The 18,422-nt window shown below is 57.9% G+C and overlaps 1 protein-coding gene across 5 annotated transcripts in view; it reads right to left on the reverse strand.

Annotated features, from left to right (window-relative positions):
* NECTIN1 (nectin cell adhesion molecule 1) overlaps nt 1–17,573 on the reverse strand; it is a 91,794-nt gene extending 74,221 nt beyond the window's left edge. The window contains exon 1 of one of the 5 annotated variants that reach the window (XM_030839266.3): nt 16,557–17,353. In XM_030839266.3, coding sequence (XP_030695126.1) covers nt 16,557–16,635 — 79 coding nt within the window. In that variant the 5' untranslated portion in view covers nt 16,636–17,353. Of the gene's footprint in view, nt 1–16,556 lie in introns of all 5 variants that reach the window. The other 4 variants (XM_030839254.2, XM_070046207.1, XM_070046205.1 and 1 more) reach the window with 4 other exon arrangements.
* Between the last annotated feature and the right edge of the window lie 849 nt (nt 17,574–18,422).

Genomic DNA, 18,422 nt, shown 5'->3' on the forward strand with positions numbered 1-18,422 from the left:
TCCTGCAAAGACCTCGGCGTCTAGGGTGAGGGGAGGAAAGCGAGACAGCGCCAGACAACTAGTACCAGGAGACTGGGGAAGGGGCCATTTGGGAATCAGGTATTTCACAGGTACTTTCACATGTTGGGGCTTTGGGCTCAGCCAGCAGCTGGAGCCAAGGCCCAGGGGCAGGAGTGGAGGAGCCAGGAGCAGTTAACTCTGGCTGCAAACTTGAATGTGCCCAAGTCAGGCAGGGGGAGATACCTTTGGAAAAGTAGGTTCTGGCTACAGCAAGAGCCTAGACCAGTGGTTCCCAACTGGGGGTAACTTTGCCCCCAGGGGATGATCAGCAATGTGTAAAGACATTTTTTCTTGTCACATGGTGGGGGGTGGGGGGAGGAGGCTACTGGCATCCACCTGGTAGGGGCCAGGGATGGTGCTAAACATCCTACAATGCACAGAATTACTTGGCCCAGGACGTCAGCAGTGCTAGCTGGGGGGGTTAGAGCCCTGGCCTCGATCACGGAGTCTGTGTTTAAGACAGCAGCACTGGGGAGCCCAGGAGGGCTCCAGGCAGAGCAGGAGCATGACATGCCCCAACTTCTCCTTGCTCTCAGTGTGTGCAGGCCACCCAGGAATGGGGAGAGGCCCCCGGACGTCTCAGAGGGTGATGGTGTCGGGACTGGCACGGGGTGGGGGTCTGACAGAAATGGGACCAATAAGAACTGGTGACAAATCAGATGTAGAGGATGGAGAAGAATTGGTCAGAGCTCCACTGAATGCAAAATTGGGGTTCCAAGCACAGAAATGGGCAGAGTCCAGCGAGGGCTGTGTCCCGGGAAGAGGAGGATTGTACGTGGGGCCTGAAGCGGGACTGTCCAGCTGGCGGTAAGACCAGCTGGTCTGGGGAGCAGGTCAGGCTGAAACTGGACAGAGCAGATAGAGGGGATTGTTCTCTGAAGGCCAAAATTCCCCACACGGCCTTCCCAGCCCCCTCCATGGCTACAAGCTCCCGGCTCCCCCATCCTGAAGACATTCCAGAAGACTCTAGTCTTCTTTCATGTGTGTCTGCATCTGGCCTCCCTCAGACTGCCCTGGTCATTCTCCTCTGCCGCTTCCCCCAGCCACTCCTACTCAGACTCCAGGTCTCAGCATCAAGGTCACTTCCCCGCAGGAAGCCTCCCCCAGGTTAGGGCCCAGGTGTCTCCTTCGCAGCCCAGTGCAGCCCTGTGCAGACTTTAATCACTTGAGTAATTCCCTAGACCCGCTCTGTGTGCCATCCCAGAGCCCAGAGCAGGAGGACACCTGTTTTCAGACGGTACATCACAACTGGGCTCAGCCCCAGCTCTTGCCAAGGACTGAAACAGGCAGGAGAGGCTCCCAGTGCCCTCGCTTCAGCCCTTGTCTCCTTTCCCTTTTCTGCCCTTCCTTTGCCACCTCCCCGTCCCCTGACCACACGGCTTACAAAAACAGTTCTAGAAAGAACTGTTCTGATAGCCACCAGGACGGGATTGCACCCAGGAGTCAGGAAAAGGTGTGGAAACCAGGACAACTCCCAATGGGAAGTGTTCCAGTAGTTACAGATGAAAATGCCACCCAAAGGCCAAACCTCAAGGACACGTGCCCCCCCCCACACCATGAGTCTTTGAATAAAGCCTTTAATGTCAATTTGAATGGCTTAAAGTACTTTTTCTTGACATACCTGGCACTTAATAGATGCTCAAAGAACATCTGTAGACTAACTGACCTCACCTAAAGGATTAGGGAAGAGTTACCCACAGAATCACCCCAGGACCCCATCTGGTCAGCAGAAAGGGCCCAACCAAATCAGTCAATGGGAGCCAAGGAGAGTGAGTACTGAGACGCTCTCTGGGCTGGTCAAAGGGTCTGCCCTCCCAGCAGGCAATATCTAGGTGCGTCCAAAGAGCCTGTGGGAGCAGGCCTGCAGGTCACTAATTACTCTTGGAGATTAAACACCATGCTGGCTCTAGAGACCAGAAAGCAGCTGGGAGAGGGGGAGGGCAGAGCCTAGAAGGATCTCCAGGGCTGGAGGTGGGGGAGCTGAAATTGGGGAGAAAACACGAATGATTTACTAACCAGAGTTACTAATTATTAACCAGCTAGACTCCTGGACTTGAGGGCCCACTTTGCGCCTTCACCCCTACACCAGTGTTGAATCCCGAGCACCTCTGGAACTCCCCCGCCCCGCTCCGGAGGCTGCCCCACCTCCGCCCCACCCACCACAGACTGCCCCCAGCCCCGCCTCGCTCTTCATCTTACCCCGCCCTTCCCGGTGGCTGCTACCATTGAATATCGACTCCTTCTCCCCACACGGGTGGGGTGTCAGGAGACAGAGGGATGGCAGCGATAGAAAATATTATATGGGGGCGTGTCTGGGTGACCCAGAGGCGGCCAAGGGAGGAGCCATCCCCTCTTCACTGCTCCCCTCCCCGCCCCCTCCCTCCAAGCGTAGCTCAGCTCCTTATCTCTCCCTGCTCAGCCTCAGGGTTTGGCAGGTTTGGCAAGGGGACCACCGTCTGAGGCTGGGTGGGGAGGGGAGTTGGCAAGGAGCAGCGAGCCTGCGGGACAGGGCAGAAGGGGCTCCAAACCACGCCTCCTGGGTTTGGGGGGGCAGGGTGCTGGGGCTCAGGCATGTGGAGACGCGTTGGGGGGCGGAGCCTGACTAACCTCCTCTGGGGTTCAGGAAGGAGGCTTCTGGTTTACCCTCAGGATAAAGAGAAGGCCAGACTCTCCAGGGGCCAAAGACTCATTTCACCAATGGCCACGGGAATCCACGGCTAAGAAGCCCGCAAGCGTCTTCTGGGGCGGGGAGGGGACGCGCTTTTAGTGCCTGGACGGTACTGATGAACTGCCTGCGGCGGTGGTGGTGGTGGTGGGGGGGGGACAGACTTGCGCTGCAGAATCTGTATCACAGTCTGTGTATCACAAGGTCAGATGGTGAGGTGCCTCACCCCGCCACATGCCGTGGCTCGCGCTCCCAGCGCCGTGACATGCCACAGAGCCACTGCACAATGGCACGAGACACCAAGGGGCGACAGGAGAGGAGAGGCTGCCAGGAGACCCCCCCCCACCCCCGAGGCATCACTGTGGGCACCGCCTCCCACCGGTGACCACACCCATTCCAACCGGTCCCCACCTGTGCCAGTTAGGGCACAGGCTGCTGGGAGAATTAGGGGGCTGCCCCCACCCCGTCACAGTGAGGTGACTGCAGGCAGAGGGCCCCCCGCCCTCCCCACTGTCCTCTATGCCCTGATTCTCTGCAATATGCTCCCTCTCTCAGGCCCCTCACCAGCTTAATTCCTTAATTCCCACTGGAGATAAACGGATCTTTCACTGCAATTTATTGTTAATCCAAAGGAAAACAGGGGCTGGGAAGAGGTGAGGTGGAGGTGGGGACGGGTGAAGGCAGCTAACTCACTCCCTCCTCCTGGCCCCTGGGACAGCGATTGCAGCTGGGGACGCCTAGGCTGAAATCCCGGGGCCAGTCAGCCGGCGTTTGGAGCACCACACCTGTTACCGGGGATCTAGACAACTTGGTTCCCAGGAAAGCATCTGAGAAGGAGGGGGTATCAGACTTGGCTGGCTGAGTTCATGGGAGATAAGACTCCGGGTGCCAGAGGCCATCTTTAAATGCCTGGAGGACCCCCATGTGCAGAATCAGATGTGTTCTACAGGATTCCAAGGGGGTAGAAACAGGACTAAGAGGTGGGAGCTTCAGGGATACAGACTTCAGCTCAGTACAAGGAAGAATCTAGGGCAGTTAGAGCTGTATGGGCTTCCATGTAGGGTGGTGAGTTCCCCATCACTGCAGGTATTCATGCTGAAGCTGGATGATCAACCAACAGGTAGGGATGTGGTTGGGGGGTTTTAAGAAGCGAATGGGTGTTACATTATTTGACTCCCCTTCCAACCCTGAGACTCTAAGTTTCTGTGACTTACTCTTCTGGTCCTCCCTACCTTCACCTGCAAGGCAGGAGGTATCCTCAGCTGAGGGCCCGGCTGGGAGGCTCTTCCCAGACCTGGGGCTGGGAGGGGACAGGTGGGCTCAGATGTATAACCCGCCTTTAATAGTCACCCCCACCTCTTCGTGTCCCAGCAGGGAGGGTTTAGGGAGAGTGATGGGCTTAGGCAATTACCTCATGAGGCCCCAGCTCCTCCTCTCCGTCTCCCAGCCAGGCCACTGTCTTACAGGCATGCAGAGGTGGCACTCTGAGGTGTCACCTGCTGTGTGGGAGGTCAGAGGGCTGGCGCTGTCCCATGCTGTTCTGGAGGCATCAGTGCACACGGGGTTGAGTGGGTGCAGGAATGGGCCTACCACCCCTCTCCCACCACACACCCAGGGCAGTGGGAGTCCCATAAGGGCTGGCATCGGGCCCTGGGGGCAGCCGGACTCCTGCACCTGGGGTACCTTGGTCGAGGGCATGTAACTCTTGCTTCTAACTACCCTTTAAGAAGGGAGCACAGGATGGCTCCAGGGGTCACCAGGCACCTTTCCAGGTGACCATCTGGGCAGGGGGGTGGTTTTCCAGGAGACCAGGGGCCTGAGCGCCTCACTCTTCCTGAGTTCATCACCATGGAGAGGTCACAGGAGCCCTGCTGAGGGATACCCCACCCAGCGGGTCATGAACTGCTGGGAGGGCTCCTGGGCCTGGCTTCCCAGCCCCTGGGAAGTGACCTTCCTCTAGACCCGGGGTCCCCGGGCGGGCAGTAGCTCATAACAGCCAAGTGGTGTGAAGACTCGCTCTGTACCAGGCACCGTGCTAATCACACCACGTGGCCACATGCATTCTTTACCACTTCTAAACCTCCCAGTGTCACATCCCCATTTTCCAGTGACGGGAACTCAAGTCTGGAGAAGACAAGACATAGGTATATACACGGCCACATGTAAGTAATAAAAGGCAGAGACCGCTTGGCTCCAAAACAAACAGTGGGTTCAGTCAATTTGCCGGGAAAAATATAGTCAAACCAGTTGTTTGTGATCCTATAGACAAAACAGTTATCTAAGATTGACCTTCTGCATTCTCTGACTGGTGGCTGGGGGACAGTGCAGACCCTGCCTCGACAGCCATCATCTTTGATTGCTTACCTCTCCCTACTCTTCCCCTCACCCCCCAGGATCCAGACTCTGCCCTCCCCGCAGGGAGCTGGGTGAGAGCCCCCCACCTCCGCGGGGGGAGAAGATGGCAATCAGAGTCTGATCAGGAGCAGAGACACACACGCACAGAGCACGTGACCTCATGCATGGGCACACACATACACACACAAACCATAAACCTCTCTCATACACACACAGAGGACATAAAAACATTTGTAAAGAAACACATAAACCAGCACAAATTATCATTACAGTGCAAACTGTGTACACAAGTGCCGAGGGGGTAGGAGTAATGGAGTGATGGGAGATGGGAGAGGATAATGGAGCTCTTTTCTGGGAAGGGTGCTTCTGAGCAGAGCGGGGCTGTGTGTGTGTGTGGGGGGGGGGGGGCTGACTTGCAGAGAAGCTAGCTGGTGGCACTGTCTGCCCGCTGTCCCAGGCTCCCTGGAGGGAAGGGGGAGCCACAGAGACCCTTTCCAGTTACCCCACAGCAGTGCTGAGAGGTGGGGGGCCAAAGACCATCACCTCTCCTCCTCCACGACTACCCGCTCCTTCGGTTCCAGCCCAGAGGCCTGTTATCTGACTCCTGGGAGGCGTTGAAGGTTGCGAAGGGTGCTGAGGCCCAGGCAGGGGAGGGCACAGGGGAGCAGGGGCAGGGGGTTGTCATCGAAGTTCCCCAAAGCCTCATCCATCAACCGAGCAGAGATAATCAGGGTGCGCAGCCGGCCCAGGACACTGATTACTCTCCGGGCACCGTAAACACAGGGAATAAATCTGGGAAGGGGCTGGGGAGGAGGTGTCTCGGTAGCAGGGCCGGCCACCCTGCCTGGGAAGGGAGAGGCAGCCCATCCATCATTCTGAGATATGCAGCAATCTAGGCCAATGAGATCAGGATGGTTTGGGGATGGGGGAGGTGGGCAATCATAATAAAATAATCCAGTGCAGTGTGGCTGTTCCACTCCGATCTTATTCACACGCAAGGAGAAGCCCGTCCCTGCCTCTGCTCCAAGTTTTACCCAGAAGCCGCTGTAGAAGCTTCTGCCATTGACTTAAAACCCTCAAAGGAGGCCTGGCCTAGAAGGCACCAAAGTGGCTTGACTCAAAAGCGCCCGTGGGCATCGCAGGCTCCGGGGCAGGCAGGCTCTGGGCAGAGCTGGCTCCTTTGTGCTGACAAGGCAATCCTTAGGTTTGCATGGAGGGCAGATGGGTCTTAAGCCCTCCTTCCTCCTATGCTTCCAAGTACTTCCCGGGTGCCGGGAGGATTCCAGCTCCAGGAACCGATCGCATAGCTCTGGCCTGTGTCTGGGCCACAGAAGTTGCACCGTAATTCAAACTAACGGAGCATGGATAATCTAGAACAGCAGAGGGTCTAGGAGGAATTTCTCTTTGGCGTCGAAACATATCAGATGACTGTTTTGCAGCTGAGTTACCTTCCTAATTAAGCAAGGGAGTTTGTGAGGCCTGAGCACCCGTGGTAATCTGCAGGGTCAGGGAGTGCTGGAGGAGCACTGGCCCCAGGTGACCCTCGAGGGGACGATCACACGTGAGCCATCTGGAGTCCACTCTTGGTCCGCGACCACAACACTGGGAAAGGGTTTTGATTTTTCCGCTCCCACGATCCTCCTTCTTGGGACAGTTCGATAACTCAGCTGCAAGGCGGCCAATGCCTCTGTCCCCCGCTCCCTGTCTTGAACCTGCCCGTGGTACAGGAAGAACCAGGCCCTTTCATCCCAGGAGATCAAAGCAGCTGGCACATGTGAACACCCTAAGTCCTCTCCCTGCCCCTCTCCCCAGGTAGGGGCCACCTCCCTTGCCATCTTTTGGGATCTCTGGGTGAGGGCAAGAGGGACGGGAACCTTCCGGAAGCTTAGGACAGGCCCTGGCATAGGATCAGTTTGCTGAGCTGTGGACCCACCCAGGATCTGGGGCCAGCCTGGGAACACCTGCTGGTGGCAGTTCCAGGCAGATTCTCTGGGAGGAGCTATTACACCTGCCTCTAGTCTCACAGTGAAACATAGTGGGAGGCCCCCAAACGGCATCAGTGATGCTCAAAGGCTCAGGGGATGAAAGAGCAATAATGTCAAGACATTTCCCTCTAGCACAGGCACATCAATACTCCCAAGACACAACGGTGACGGTGGCGGGATATACCAGGAATGTAACAACTGTACTTTTAGTACTTGTAAGGTATCCGAAGGATAAGTAGTAACCACAGCCGAAACTCCCTGATGATAAGCACTAATGACTCCCCAATGCTCCAGGGAGGCCCCAGGTCATTCCTGCACCATCAAAGGGAGCAGGAGCGTAGGCTATAAGATGCTACGCAGCGGGGATGGGCATTCTTTTTTTTGGCGGTACGTGGGCCTCTCACTGTTGTGGCCTCTCACGCTGCGGAGCACAGGCTCCGGACGCGCAGGCTCAGCGGCCATGGCTCACGGGCCCAGCCGCTCCGTGGCATGCGGGATCCTCCCAGACCGGGGCACAAACCCGTGTCCCCTGCATCGGCAGGCAGACTCTCAACCACTGCGCCACCAGGGAAGCCCGGGGGATGGGCATTCTTGAGGCAAGGTCCTGTGTTACTCCAGGCTTAGTAAGCTGTCTTCTTCCATCACCCAGAAGAGAGGCAGCTTAGCCAAGTGGTAGGATCATGGACACTGGACCTGAATCCTGCCTTTGCCACTTACTAGCTATGTGACCAGAGGTGAGTTACCTAACCTCTGCTCAGGTCTCCTTTGTTCATATGTTAAAGACACCGAATAAGTTATTACACGTAAGATGTTTACAACAGTGTCTGAGTGTCTAAAAACTCTTGATAACAGTTTGCTGTTATTGTTATCATCATCACTGTCCAAACAAGCAACGACATATCCACTTAGCATGTACTATGCAATGATGTATCCACCTACTACAGTGCTATCAGAGAGCCCATGGTGTGGCCAACCCTGTGCAAGGCCCTAGGGATTCCAAGCTCTATCAACAATGGGCCCTGTCCTTTTGGAGCTCTCAGTCTTATGAAGATAAATCCCAGGCCCAAATAACTATAGCAAGATGCAGAGTGGTTATTGCCTTGGGTGGCATGGATGAGGTGCTGGGGACGGGAGGTGGGGGCTTTGAGTGAGAGAGGTTATCTCCAGCTGGGGGCTTCATGATAAGAGTAGCTCTCGACCTCAGTTTTTGGATATGGGAAATAAGGGCCCTTTGGGGGGAACAGCACGTGTAAAGGCACTGAGGTGGGAAAGCATGAGGTGTGTGGCTGGCTGGGCCTGCCATGCCCGGAGAGGTGGTGGGAGCTGAGCCAGAGAGGGGGCAGCCGTCAAATGCTTCTGGGCGTGTGAGTGTCCTTCTCAGGCACGTTTTAGGTATATTCATCCAAGAAGCAGTGTAGGCAGTTTGGAGCCAGAGAGCCAGGAGTTGGGGATGGAGGTGAGCCAGTGGCTGCTGCAGGAGTCCCCGAATGAGGACACTGCCACCAGCCCCTCCTGCAGTGGGATCCACGTCAAGTGGGTCAAGTGGCGGCAAGGCTGGCTCGGCTCTGAGGCACCTCGTCTACTTCCTTTGTCCCAGCAGCTGACAGCATTTGCCCAGGAGAGACCAGGAGTGACGGAGGGGATACCTGGGGCGCTGCTCAGGGGTCAGGGAATGGAGCCCATGGAGTCAGCCCACCAATCCCACTTGGGGCTCGAATTCCAGACAAGCTACAGGGCCTTACAGGGGAGCATCAGGGGCTGGCATAGATCTCCAGCCCCCGTTTCTCCAGAGCAGGGCTGACTTGCCGATGTCTTCCCAAACAGCTTGGCGCTCCCACCTCCGCTGACTGATTTGGCGGGCGCTCACGTGCTGAAGTGTGGGCTGGCCTGTGTGACCCCCGCGTGGAGAACACCAAGTGAGCCCGTGTGCGCTAAGAACCAATTACTCCGGCCTGGCGCTCTCTTTCCTCTACAAGACCGAGGCTCCAAGAAGGGGCACGGTTTTCTTTGCCCTCGTCTTGTTTTTCATGGCTACGTTCACTGAGCCCTGGTGGTATGGTGGTGACTGGCTGGTCTGCGGGGGAAGAAAGATAAAGCAGAGGGGGAGGGCACAGGCAGAGGGGCTGGCTGGCAACAGACACCAGAATCTGCTAAGAAAGAAAGAATCCCGTCTTTGGTGGGAAGAACCCCAAGATGGAACCAGGGCTCCATCATAGCGACTGTGGGCAAGTCACTCCACCTTGGGGAGAGGAGAGGGGCCAGGAAGCCCCTGTGGAGGCTGTCAGCTGGTGAAACTGCATCTATAGGGAATGAGAAATGCTTCTCACATGGGGTCTCCAGGTCTCTACCCCCACCTTTTGGACAGAAAGACGGGCTAAGATTCAGGCCAAGGCCGTGTGGAAGGCTCCAGACGCCACCTCTGCTGCTAGGACGTGTCTCTCAGATCTGTGTGTGGAGGTGGGCGTGCTGTCCCCTGTGCCCTCTTCTATGGAATGACAGTGATCTGCTGAGCTTCTCAGAGAAGGCGGACTCCTATGCGTAGCCCTGGAGGGAGCTGTGTCCTTGCCTCCTTAAGGTGGGGAGCAGAACTGAGGGTCCAAGTGGGCAGGAGGGACTCCATGTTCCCAGCTTTGGGGAACGTGCATTCCAGGAATGTACGGGTGCGGGTGGGGAAGGAGGACCCTGCTTAGGCCCGCAGATCAAACTCGAACTCCCAATGGGACAGGCTTGTGCCCATGGCCATTGGCCTGTTTTGCTGCCTGGGCCACGCCTGCAGCTGTGTCCCAACGGAGCCACCAAGCCAGCGGAACTAATGTCCTCTAATGAGATCCGGGCCAGAGTGGCCAGGCGGGTTTTATTGTCTGTGGCTTGGTAATGAGACTCCTCATAAACTGGGAATGAAATTGGGGTCTGCGTGGACCAGAGAGGGGTGGGGGATAGCCTAGGAGAGGGAATCGACTCTGCCTACCAAATCCCCGCCCCACCCCCTCCACTGTTCCAGTCAAGTCCACAATGCTGTCTGAGCACCGCTCTGCCCCGGGCCAGGCCCACATGCTGGCTGTGTGCCTGCCTGTGCCCGGAGGCTCTGTGCTTACACCTCAGGGGTCGTGCCCACGTCTCAGGTCGGATCCCTGGGAGTGGTGCTCTAGCATCTGAAAGGACATGCTCCCCTTGACATGCCCCCTCCCCCAAGCTGTTCTGTTGTTGGGCATCTTGTGCTCTGTGCCAACCTGGGCTCTGTGGTCAGCTCCAGCTGCCACCCTCCAACCTAGATCCTTAACTTATCCCTCATTTCTCCAGGGAGCCGCCATGCTCTGCTTGTTGTCGGGGAGAGTGTAAGCTGGTGGTTGCTGGCAAAGTGAATGACCACCTCACCGGACACATTCTCTCGTGGCCTGGTTCAGCCTCTTCCGCATCTGTCCAGCCCAGCCCATCTCATCTTCCTCATCTACTGAATTTGGAGTCAGAAGACTTGAAATCTAATTTGGCTACACTGGCATGAAATGGTCAGCAAGGTACTAAACCTACACCTCACCTTTCTCATCTGTAAAATGGGAGAGCTACTGATACCCTTCACATGGGGTCACTGAGAGGATCAGCTGAAACTATGAACTGAAGAGACTGTCACAACCATCTTTATTATTATTGGTGAAAGGACTGAGCCTTCAGCTGGAGAAACCAAAAGGACTTTCTGCCAGCGAGAAGGGCATGACCCCAGGACAGATTCTCTACCTCTCGGACTGTACCATCTTGCCTGAAGAGCCGGTACCGTGGACTGCTGGGAAAGGGTCCTGTGGCCCACTCTTCTCCCAAGTGTGGAAGTTTGCAGGGGCTGAGTCCCAGGCCCTCCATGCCAGCCTCAGGCTGCTGCCCCAGCCAGCACTCCAGATGGGCCATGGTGCCCAGCTGGGCCCCAGCCAGGGAGTGAGGCAGGTGCAGGGGAGAGCGCTCGGTGACAGGCTGCAGAACAAAGGTGCACAGCACCTGCTGCTCGTGCCATACATGACCACCAGGGCTGGGCTCAGGTAGGTGCCTGCAGCCAACCAGGCCACCTGAGTCCCCCAGGGCTGCTGCAGCCTTTGCCATCATTTCCAGGTGGGGAAGAGAGGTCAGCAGTGGGCAGGCAGCTGAGTGGTTCTTTCTCAAGGGACTGTGAAGTCGGCACTGCCCAGCTGGCAGACACAGTGGGGGCCAGGACCACTCAGAGGAAAGGCGTAGGGAACAAGAGCAGCTACCACTACTGAACATTTATCACATGCCTGGCAATGCACTAAGCACTTTTCATACATTACTGTCGATCTAATCTTCACAAACCTCCTCTGAAAGCTGTATCAGCAGAAACCCATTTTACGGATGGGAAAACTGAGGCCTACAAAGCAACTTAACCAAGGCCACTCAACTGGCAATTGGTGGAGATGGGATTCAAATCCAGTCCAGCTGGCCTTGCTTTGCTCTCTCACTCTGCTGGGTGGCCAAGATGGGGTGATCTCCAGGTTGTGGGAAGAGGAACTGAGCTATCTGCTGCTCCCTCTTGACTGGGGCCTGGGACCACTGCTACTCTACCCCAGAAGACTGTGAAAGGCACAGATCCCATGAGTCCCTGAGAATACATAAGCATTGCCCCTCTGCTACCCCAGAATAAACCTTGGGATTATCCATTGCCCTGAAGAGCCTACAGTCTGCTGTCAGGAAGACCTTCTTTGTGTCCTTCTTGAATCTCTCCTGTTGCACTGAGTTCATCTCTCCTTGTCAGTGTTCAGATATTAGGTTTGATGTGTTTTCTCCTATCTTTTCCCTCTCCCCATTTCCCAGCTCCAAACAGCACAAGAGAATCCAGAGCTTAAAGGGTTAACCGGACTAAGGGGTGTTATCTCCAGCTCAGGGCTTTCCCTGTGCAAGGTGATCCCTGCTCAGATCTTAAGTTACCTCCTGCCCCAGCCAGCACATCTGCTGCTGGCTCTGCAGACCTGGTCTCTATGGAGAGGGGCGGGCATCATGGGGCAGAAACATTTACCAGCTGGACTCGGGCACAGGGTCCTGGGATCCCAGGACTGGCCTCTTCCCCACTCCTTGCCCCTCATCCCCGCTTGCCTTTTCAACAAGGGGGCTCCTGCTTTCTGCTGAATGAACTGGGATGCTTCCAGGTACATGTATGTTGCCAACCTGGGCACACATATGGTTCAGCAGGGCTTTTCACAGCCCACGACTCAAGAGCTCCTTTTTAAATGCCCAGAGTACATCCCCTTTCTCCAGCTGATCCTTTTCCCCAAATATTCATGCAGGAAGCAAAGATGCCAAAATAGTAGCTGAAACTCTATTTCTTGTGGCCCCTCCCCGCCGTTCAGGAATCCTGAGAAGCAGTGGAAAGTCTCTCCAGGTGAGCATCCCCCGTGAGGATGCAGTGGCCCAGTCTAAGGCCAAGGGCAGAGCAGAAAAATAAGGCAGTGTCCAGGCTTCCCAACCCCAAAGGATATGACAGCTCATCTTGGAAGGAGCTGGCTAAGGGCAAATCTTAGGTCTCCTCCAAAGTCACCCTCACTGACACTCTGACATAAACACAGGTGTTACCAAGGCTCACGGCCACTCACAAAATCCTAGTTGGAAAGCCATAAGAAATCAATTGCATGTGAATATATATTTGATGTGTATTTATGGCCCCTGCACCATGGTGACCCATAGATCCCAGTGCACACACCTCCTCGTCCTAGTCCCCATGGGTCTGCACGTGCACAGTAAATTGTAGATGACCAACACATGCACACACAGTCTTGCACATGTGTGTGTGCACCCACTCTATACTGAAGGTGAGGCCATAGGCAGATTGTCAAAAATGTTACAGCCTAAGCCCCACAGCTGGCTGATGGCCATTCTAGCCTGGCTCACTGGCTAACCTTCAAAGTTAAAAAAAAACAAATCAGCGTAACAGGTGAGTATACAGACACCCTCACTGTCTCCCCCAGCAGGTAGGAGCCATTCAGTTTACCAGGTTAACCAGGAAAGATACAATCAGGAAAATTGAAGGTATATTCACACCTCCCTTGGGTATTTTCTGTTTGTGCTGAACAATGAACATTAGTCAGCTGCTAAACAATGGCAGTATCATGGGCACAGCAACTGGGGCTGCCCCCCTGCCCCCCACCCTCCCCAGCCTGGCCCACTTGCTCAGCCGTCAGCACTAGGGTTCTGGCCGGAGACCATCCTGGCAGTGCACAACTGGGTCCCGGGTCAGGCCAACGAGGTGGATTCATTGTGCAAAGCTGAGCAGCCGAGAAGGGAATGGATATCAGAGTCTAGGCCAGTATCAGGCGACAAGGGGCGGCCTGTCCCGTAAACACAGAGAGTCAGGCTCAGAGACACTTTCTAGACCACTCAGCCCAGGGTGCTGGGCCCAGGCTCTGCCGTATCTCCTCCTCCCTTCCAGCCTTGACGATTCGGCCTTGAATCAGAGTCTGAGACATTCCACAGCGCTGCCTCCGAAATGGGCACTGGCATTCCTGCTTACCGGCACTGCAAACCCCAGGCCAGCAGGATTGGTTTTGCCATAACGTCCTGCCCAGCAAGCCAGAGCACACCACTGTCTGTGAGCGATGGGGAGAGAGGAGAATAACCCAACAGTCCTGACACCCCAGGTTTCGAAGGAAACCACCATGACAGCGAGCTCTGCATAGGCTGCAGAGAAGGGGGTGCTGCGGCCCCGACAGGTCTTCGGAGGGTGTGCGTGACACCTGGGGCGTGTGTTCTCTTTCCAGACAAAAGGTTTGGGGAAGCCAATTAGGGAGGGTGTGGTGTAGGTGGGACACCAGCTCAGCGCACCTGCTTCTAAGACAGGTTCTCTGCTTCCTCTCCCGGGCTCCTCCTGTCCCTCTGGGATGCAGCCCCCGTGCCCCACTGGCCCTGTCCTCTGAGTGAACAGATTCATCTCAGAGGCTTGTGGGGCTTCACCACCCTTCCCGGTAAAGTCTGTGTTGTTGAAAATATACTTCTGTGCTTACACATTAAGAGCCGGATTTGGAGTGTTTTGAAGTCTGTGGGCCACCACACACAGCCCGGGGGGGCTCCCCCCCCACCAGGCTCCTCTCCTCCACCCTCCACGCCCCCTGCCATAGCCTAGGAGAACCCAGAAAGGAGCATCAGGCTGCCAAGTCCCCAGAGAGAAGCAGCAGCGGGCAATCAGGAGGGTGCCTGAGAGTGATGGTAAACGGGGTGTGGGAGGGCAACTTCTGGGCCCACCAGCCTCTGTCCAAGTGTCGCGTGGGCACTACCACATCCACCTTCCTCCCCTCACAGAGGCACCAGGGCCACAGGCACCGGGTAGAGGAGGCTCTCGGGTCAGGGAACTCTGGCTGCCCCGCTGACTGACGCTACCCAGTCATGACAATTACGATCAATCAAGGAGGCGTATTAGCTGCCTGTCTGAGCTGTGTGGTTCCTTCTCTGCGTCCCACCCCCTCAATCTGGATTTTTGGTGGGAGGAGTGTCTACACTTGAGCCAGGTGACAGTGTCACCTCCCTGCCCCCACTTCCTGAGTGGGAGGAAGCAGGGCAGGCCTCCAGCCCCCCAAAGAAGGAATGAACTACCAAGCACAGCACCACAAAGCTGGGGAAGAGAGTAACAAAAGGAGGGGAGAGTGGGGGGGGGCAGTGAACATCCCCTCCCCAAGCCTTCCCGCTCTTTGTCTGACCCAGGATTAGGTTAACCCCTAGTTTGCTGGTGCACACAGGCCTCAGGAAAGCTGTCCTTTTGCTGGGTACTGGGTGTGGGTAATATGGGATTGAAGGGTTCCCGGAAGCCCAAACCCCGGTGTCGGACAAGTGCTAGAGCCTGAGCTTCTAGCATCTCCTGCTGGCTTCCCAGGAGGTCCAGGGAAAGATAAAGACCTCTTATTCTCACCGCCACCCTGCTGCGTGGAGGGACTCAACCATGCCTCTTTGAAATGGGCAGTGACACCTGTGTGCCCAGGAACTTACCCTTACCCCGCACACCTAGCAGGGCAGCGCCCCCCGGGCTGCAGGGCCAGGGGCACCGTGGTGCGGACTTTCACAAACCATTTTCTCCGCCATCGGCCCCTCCGAGGCATTTTCGGAGCCCTGGCAGTGAGCTGGTGGCGGACGGGGTACAAAAGTGAATGCGGCCAGGTTCCTCCCTCCCAGAAGTGCAGGCCAGCCCCGCAAAACACACAACGTGGCTGGCCCTCAGATAGCAGACAGCCCTCCGAGTCTGCAACACCGCACGTACCCCCTCCGCGGAGCTGCAGACACAGCCGAGACCCAACATTCTCGCCCCACGCGGAGCCGGTTTCTCTGTACTTCGACCCCTTATTTTGCCACCTAAGGCCGGGGCCACGTGCTCCAGCCAAGCTCCCACTCTGCCCAGCCTCCTTCCCAAGCCCCCCATCTAGCTAGCGCGGGAGGTAGTCTCAGGTTTCCTTCACGAAGCCTGGAGGAACTCCCCCAAACCCCTCCCCCACTCCACCCGCCAGCCCCGACTGGCGCGCGGTGTCCCCAGCCACCGTGGGAGCCAGGCAGCTTCCCCAGGGACACAAAGGGTTAAATCCAGGCGAGGGGACTCGGTCGGATTTGCCTCCTAAACGCATTTTCCAGTTCATTCCCCAGCACAAAACGCCCGGGCCAGTCCCAGCCTCCGCCCCCACCCCATCCGTCAGAGGGGCCACCGCGGGCCACCCCCGGGGTCGGGCGTCGCGTTAACCCCTCGGTCGCCAGCATCCCAAGGAAGGACACGCGGGGCACCCTCGGGAAAGTGGGTCACGCAGCTACCTGGCTGGCACGAAGCCCGCGGTGCCTCCTGCGGGGAGAGCCCCCGCAAACTGCGATTGCAGTTCCGAGGCGAAGCCCAGCCCTGCGCAAGGTGGGGAGGTTGCGATCTCGCGCCGCCGGGGCCTCAGCCTCCGGGTAAAGGAGCCGCAGGTGAGCCCTGCCGCAGGAGCGGGCTCTCCGCGTCGGTGGTGGGGCGACGCGGTGCGGCAGCGCCCGAAACCATCTGGCAAAGGGGCTGGTAGAAGAAACGAAGCCCCCCTGCTATCCGCCAAGCCCTGCAGCCCACCAGATCCGAGACTGACGCCCTCCCCCTGGGGCTGTTGTCTCGTACCCCGAGACGGTGATTATTTTGCATTTATGTAACATGAAGTGTTTGCAAACTGCTTCCGGAGCTGAGAGCTGGTTATTGAATAAATAGAACGCTATTACATATTATTATTTTTGTGTGAAAAACTGCGCGGAGAAAGTGCTTTCTTGCTACACAGAGATGTGCATCCTACTGCTTCCCTGCAGGGCAGGCTGTTCGGCTGCTCAATCTCTCTTTCTCCGCCGTGCCACCCGTTACCCCCTTACCTAAGCCGTGACCCAACTTTTCTGGCTCCTTTCACTCCCTACAACCCAGACGTGCCTGCGATCCAGCTCCCAGCCCCGGGGGAGGCACTGGATTGGGGGGGGGGGGTGTGTGGAAGGGAAAGGCAGAGGCGGAACGTGCTTACCTGGGAGGAAGAAGGCGGTCAAGCCGAGAGCGAGTCCCCACCAGAGTCCAGCGGCGCCCGCAAGCCCCATCCGAGCCATCGGGGGCCGGGGGTCCGGCGAGAGGGACCGCGAGGAGAGCGCTCCTCGCGCTCCAGAAAGCAGCCCGGAAGACGAAGGCGATCCCTGCAGGCCGGCGGGAGCTCTGAAGATCCAGGTCAACCTCAGCCGTCGGCCGGGGCGGGGTGGGCTGGTTGGGATCGGCGCGGACGCAATCCGGGGCCCGGGCGGCCGCCGGCTCAGAGGCTCGGCAGATGCCCGCCGCAAGTTGCACGAGTCATGCCCCCTTCTCCTCCTCCGCTCTCCTCCCCGCGCCGGTCCCCGCCCTCTTCTTCCACGCAGAGCCGGGCTGGGGAGAGGGACCCACCCCCGGCGCGCCCGGCTGCCCGGCGCGGGCTCCCGGCCCCCGGCGCGCTCACACCCTCCCGCTCGGCTCCAACTTGAAGGCGTCCATGGGCGGCCGTCCTCCGAGGGCGGCGGGACGAGCGAGGGCGGCGGGCGGGCGGCGCGGTGGGCTCGGGGCCCAGGCGGAGGGCGCGCGGCTCGGCGGCCCAGCCGATCGGGCGGTGCGGCTCCAGGCGAGGAGAGCGATCCGGGGCGCCGCGTCCCCGCAGCGCCGCAGCTGCTCGCTCTGCCGGGTCCCGGCGATCCGCAACAATGTGGAGCTGCCCGGGCACCGAGTCGAGCCGCGCTCGCTCCTCTCCCTCTCTTTCTCTCACTCGCCGAGCTCCAGCCTCTCAGCCGCTCTCCCCGTGATGTCAGCCCGAAGGGGAGGGGTTAGCGTTAACCCCCTCCTGGCTCCCACGCGCGGCCCGCGCTCGGCCCCGGCCTCCGCCCCGCCGCGCACACCTTCCGGCCCCTGGCAGAGGCGGATCCCTAGCAAGGGCCGTGGGGTCGCGCTCAGGCCCACTGCTCGGGAGATGCCCCTTCGGTCGCCTTTCCGCCGGGGAGGGGGCCGAAGGGCTAGTCGCCCTCCTCCGTCGCTGACAAAGGGAGGCAGTGACCCCTAGCGGCCGGCGTCAGGGGAGAAGCCGCTCGGTGGGGGTGGAGTTAGGACTGGGTGGAGGCGGGGCTGTGGAGGAGCGGGCGTGCAGTACGGAGAAACCAGGATCCAGCAGTGACCGAGGCGAAAGGTCTTCTCCAGGCCCTCTCCTCCAACCCTGGCCCCACTTTACAGATGAGGAAACAAAGGCCCAAAGAAGGGCAAGGCGGCTCGCCCAGGGGCATGAGCAGAAAGTGGCAGGGTTCGGATTAGAGCCCAGAAGATCCTGCTTCTCTGCATCACCTGAACGCTAAATGGAGAGGCAGCTATGCGGGGGGATCCTCCGGAAGCTGCCAGGGAAGTCGGTGGTGGGCATTCGTGGGTGACATGGGGCCGCTGAGGTTTCTGGTCTTTTCTAATACACGCTCCCTTCAGGAGTTCCTTTTCCAAAAACTGAAGCCCCCTCCCCTCCCTAAATAGAGCAAGAAATCTTGCTCTGCCCCCTTTGTGGAACCTCTGTTTTGAGCGATTTGCAGGATACCCGCGAAAGGGACCCATCCAGTGTCCGCGGCAAGGCAGGGACTCTCCGCCCCATCCCATTCACCACCCACCACATCCGGGTGTGGTTGGCTTCCTGCCAAGGCTGCTGGGCCCTCTGGGCCCTTGGCAGCCCGGCGCCTGCTCTCTGTTCCTTCCCTCCGGACCCCATCCTCTCCCTCAAGAGGAGACAGACAGAAAGAGTTTCCCGCTAAGGAGAAGCAAGTTCTTCCCGGACGCCTGACCAGACAATGCTCCCTTTGCCCATCGCTGCCCTTTGCCCAGCAGGCAGGAGCAGAGGGGGAGTGGC

The sequence above is a fragment of the Globicephala melas genome, chromosome 8 (assembly GCF_963455315.2).
Source record: "Globicephala melas chromosome 8, mGloMel1.2, whole genome shotgun sequence".
NCBI classification, from domain to species: Eukaryota; Metazoa; Chordata; class Mammalia; order Artiodactyla; family Delphinidae; genus Globicephala; species Globicephala melas.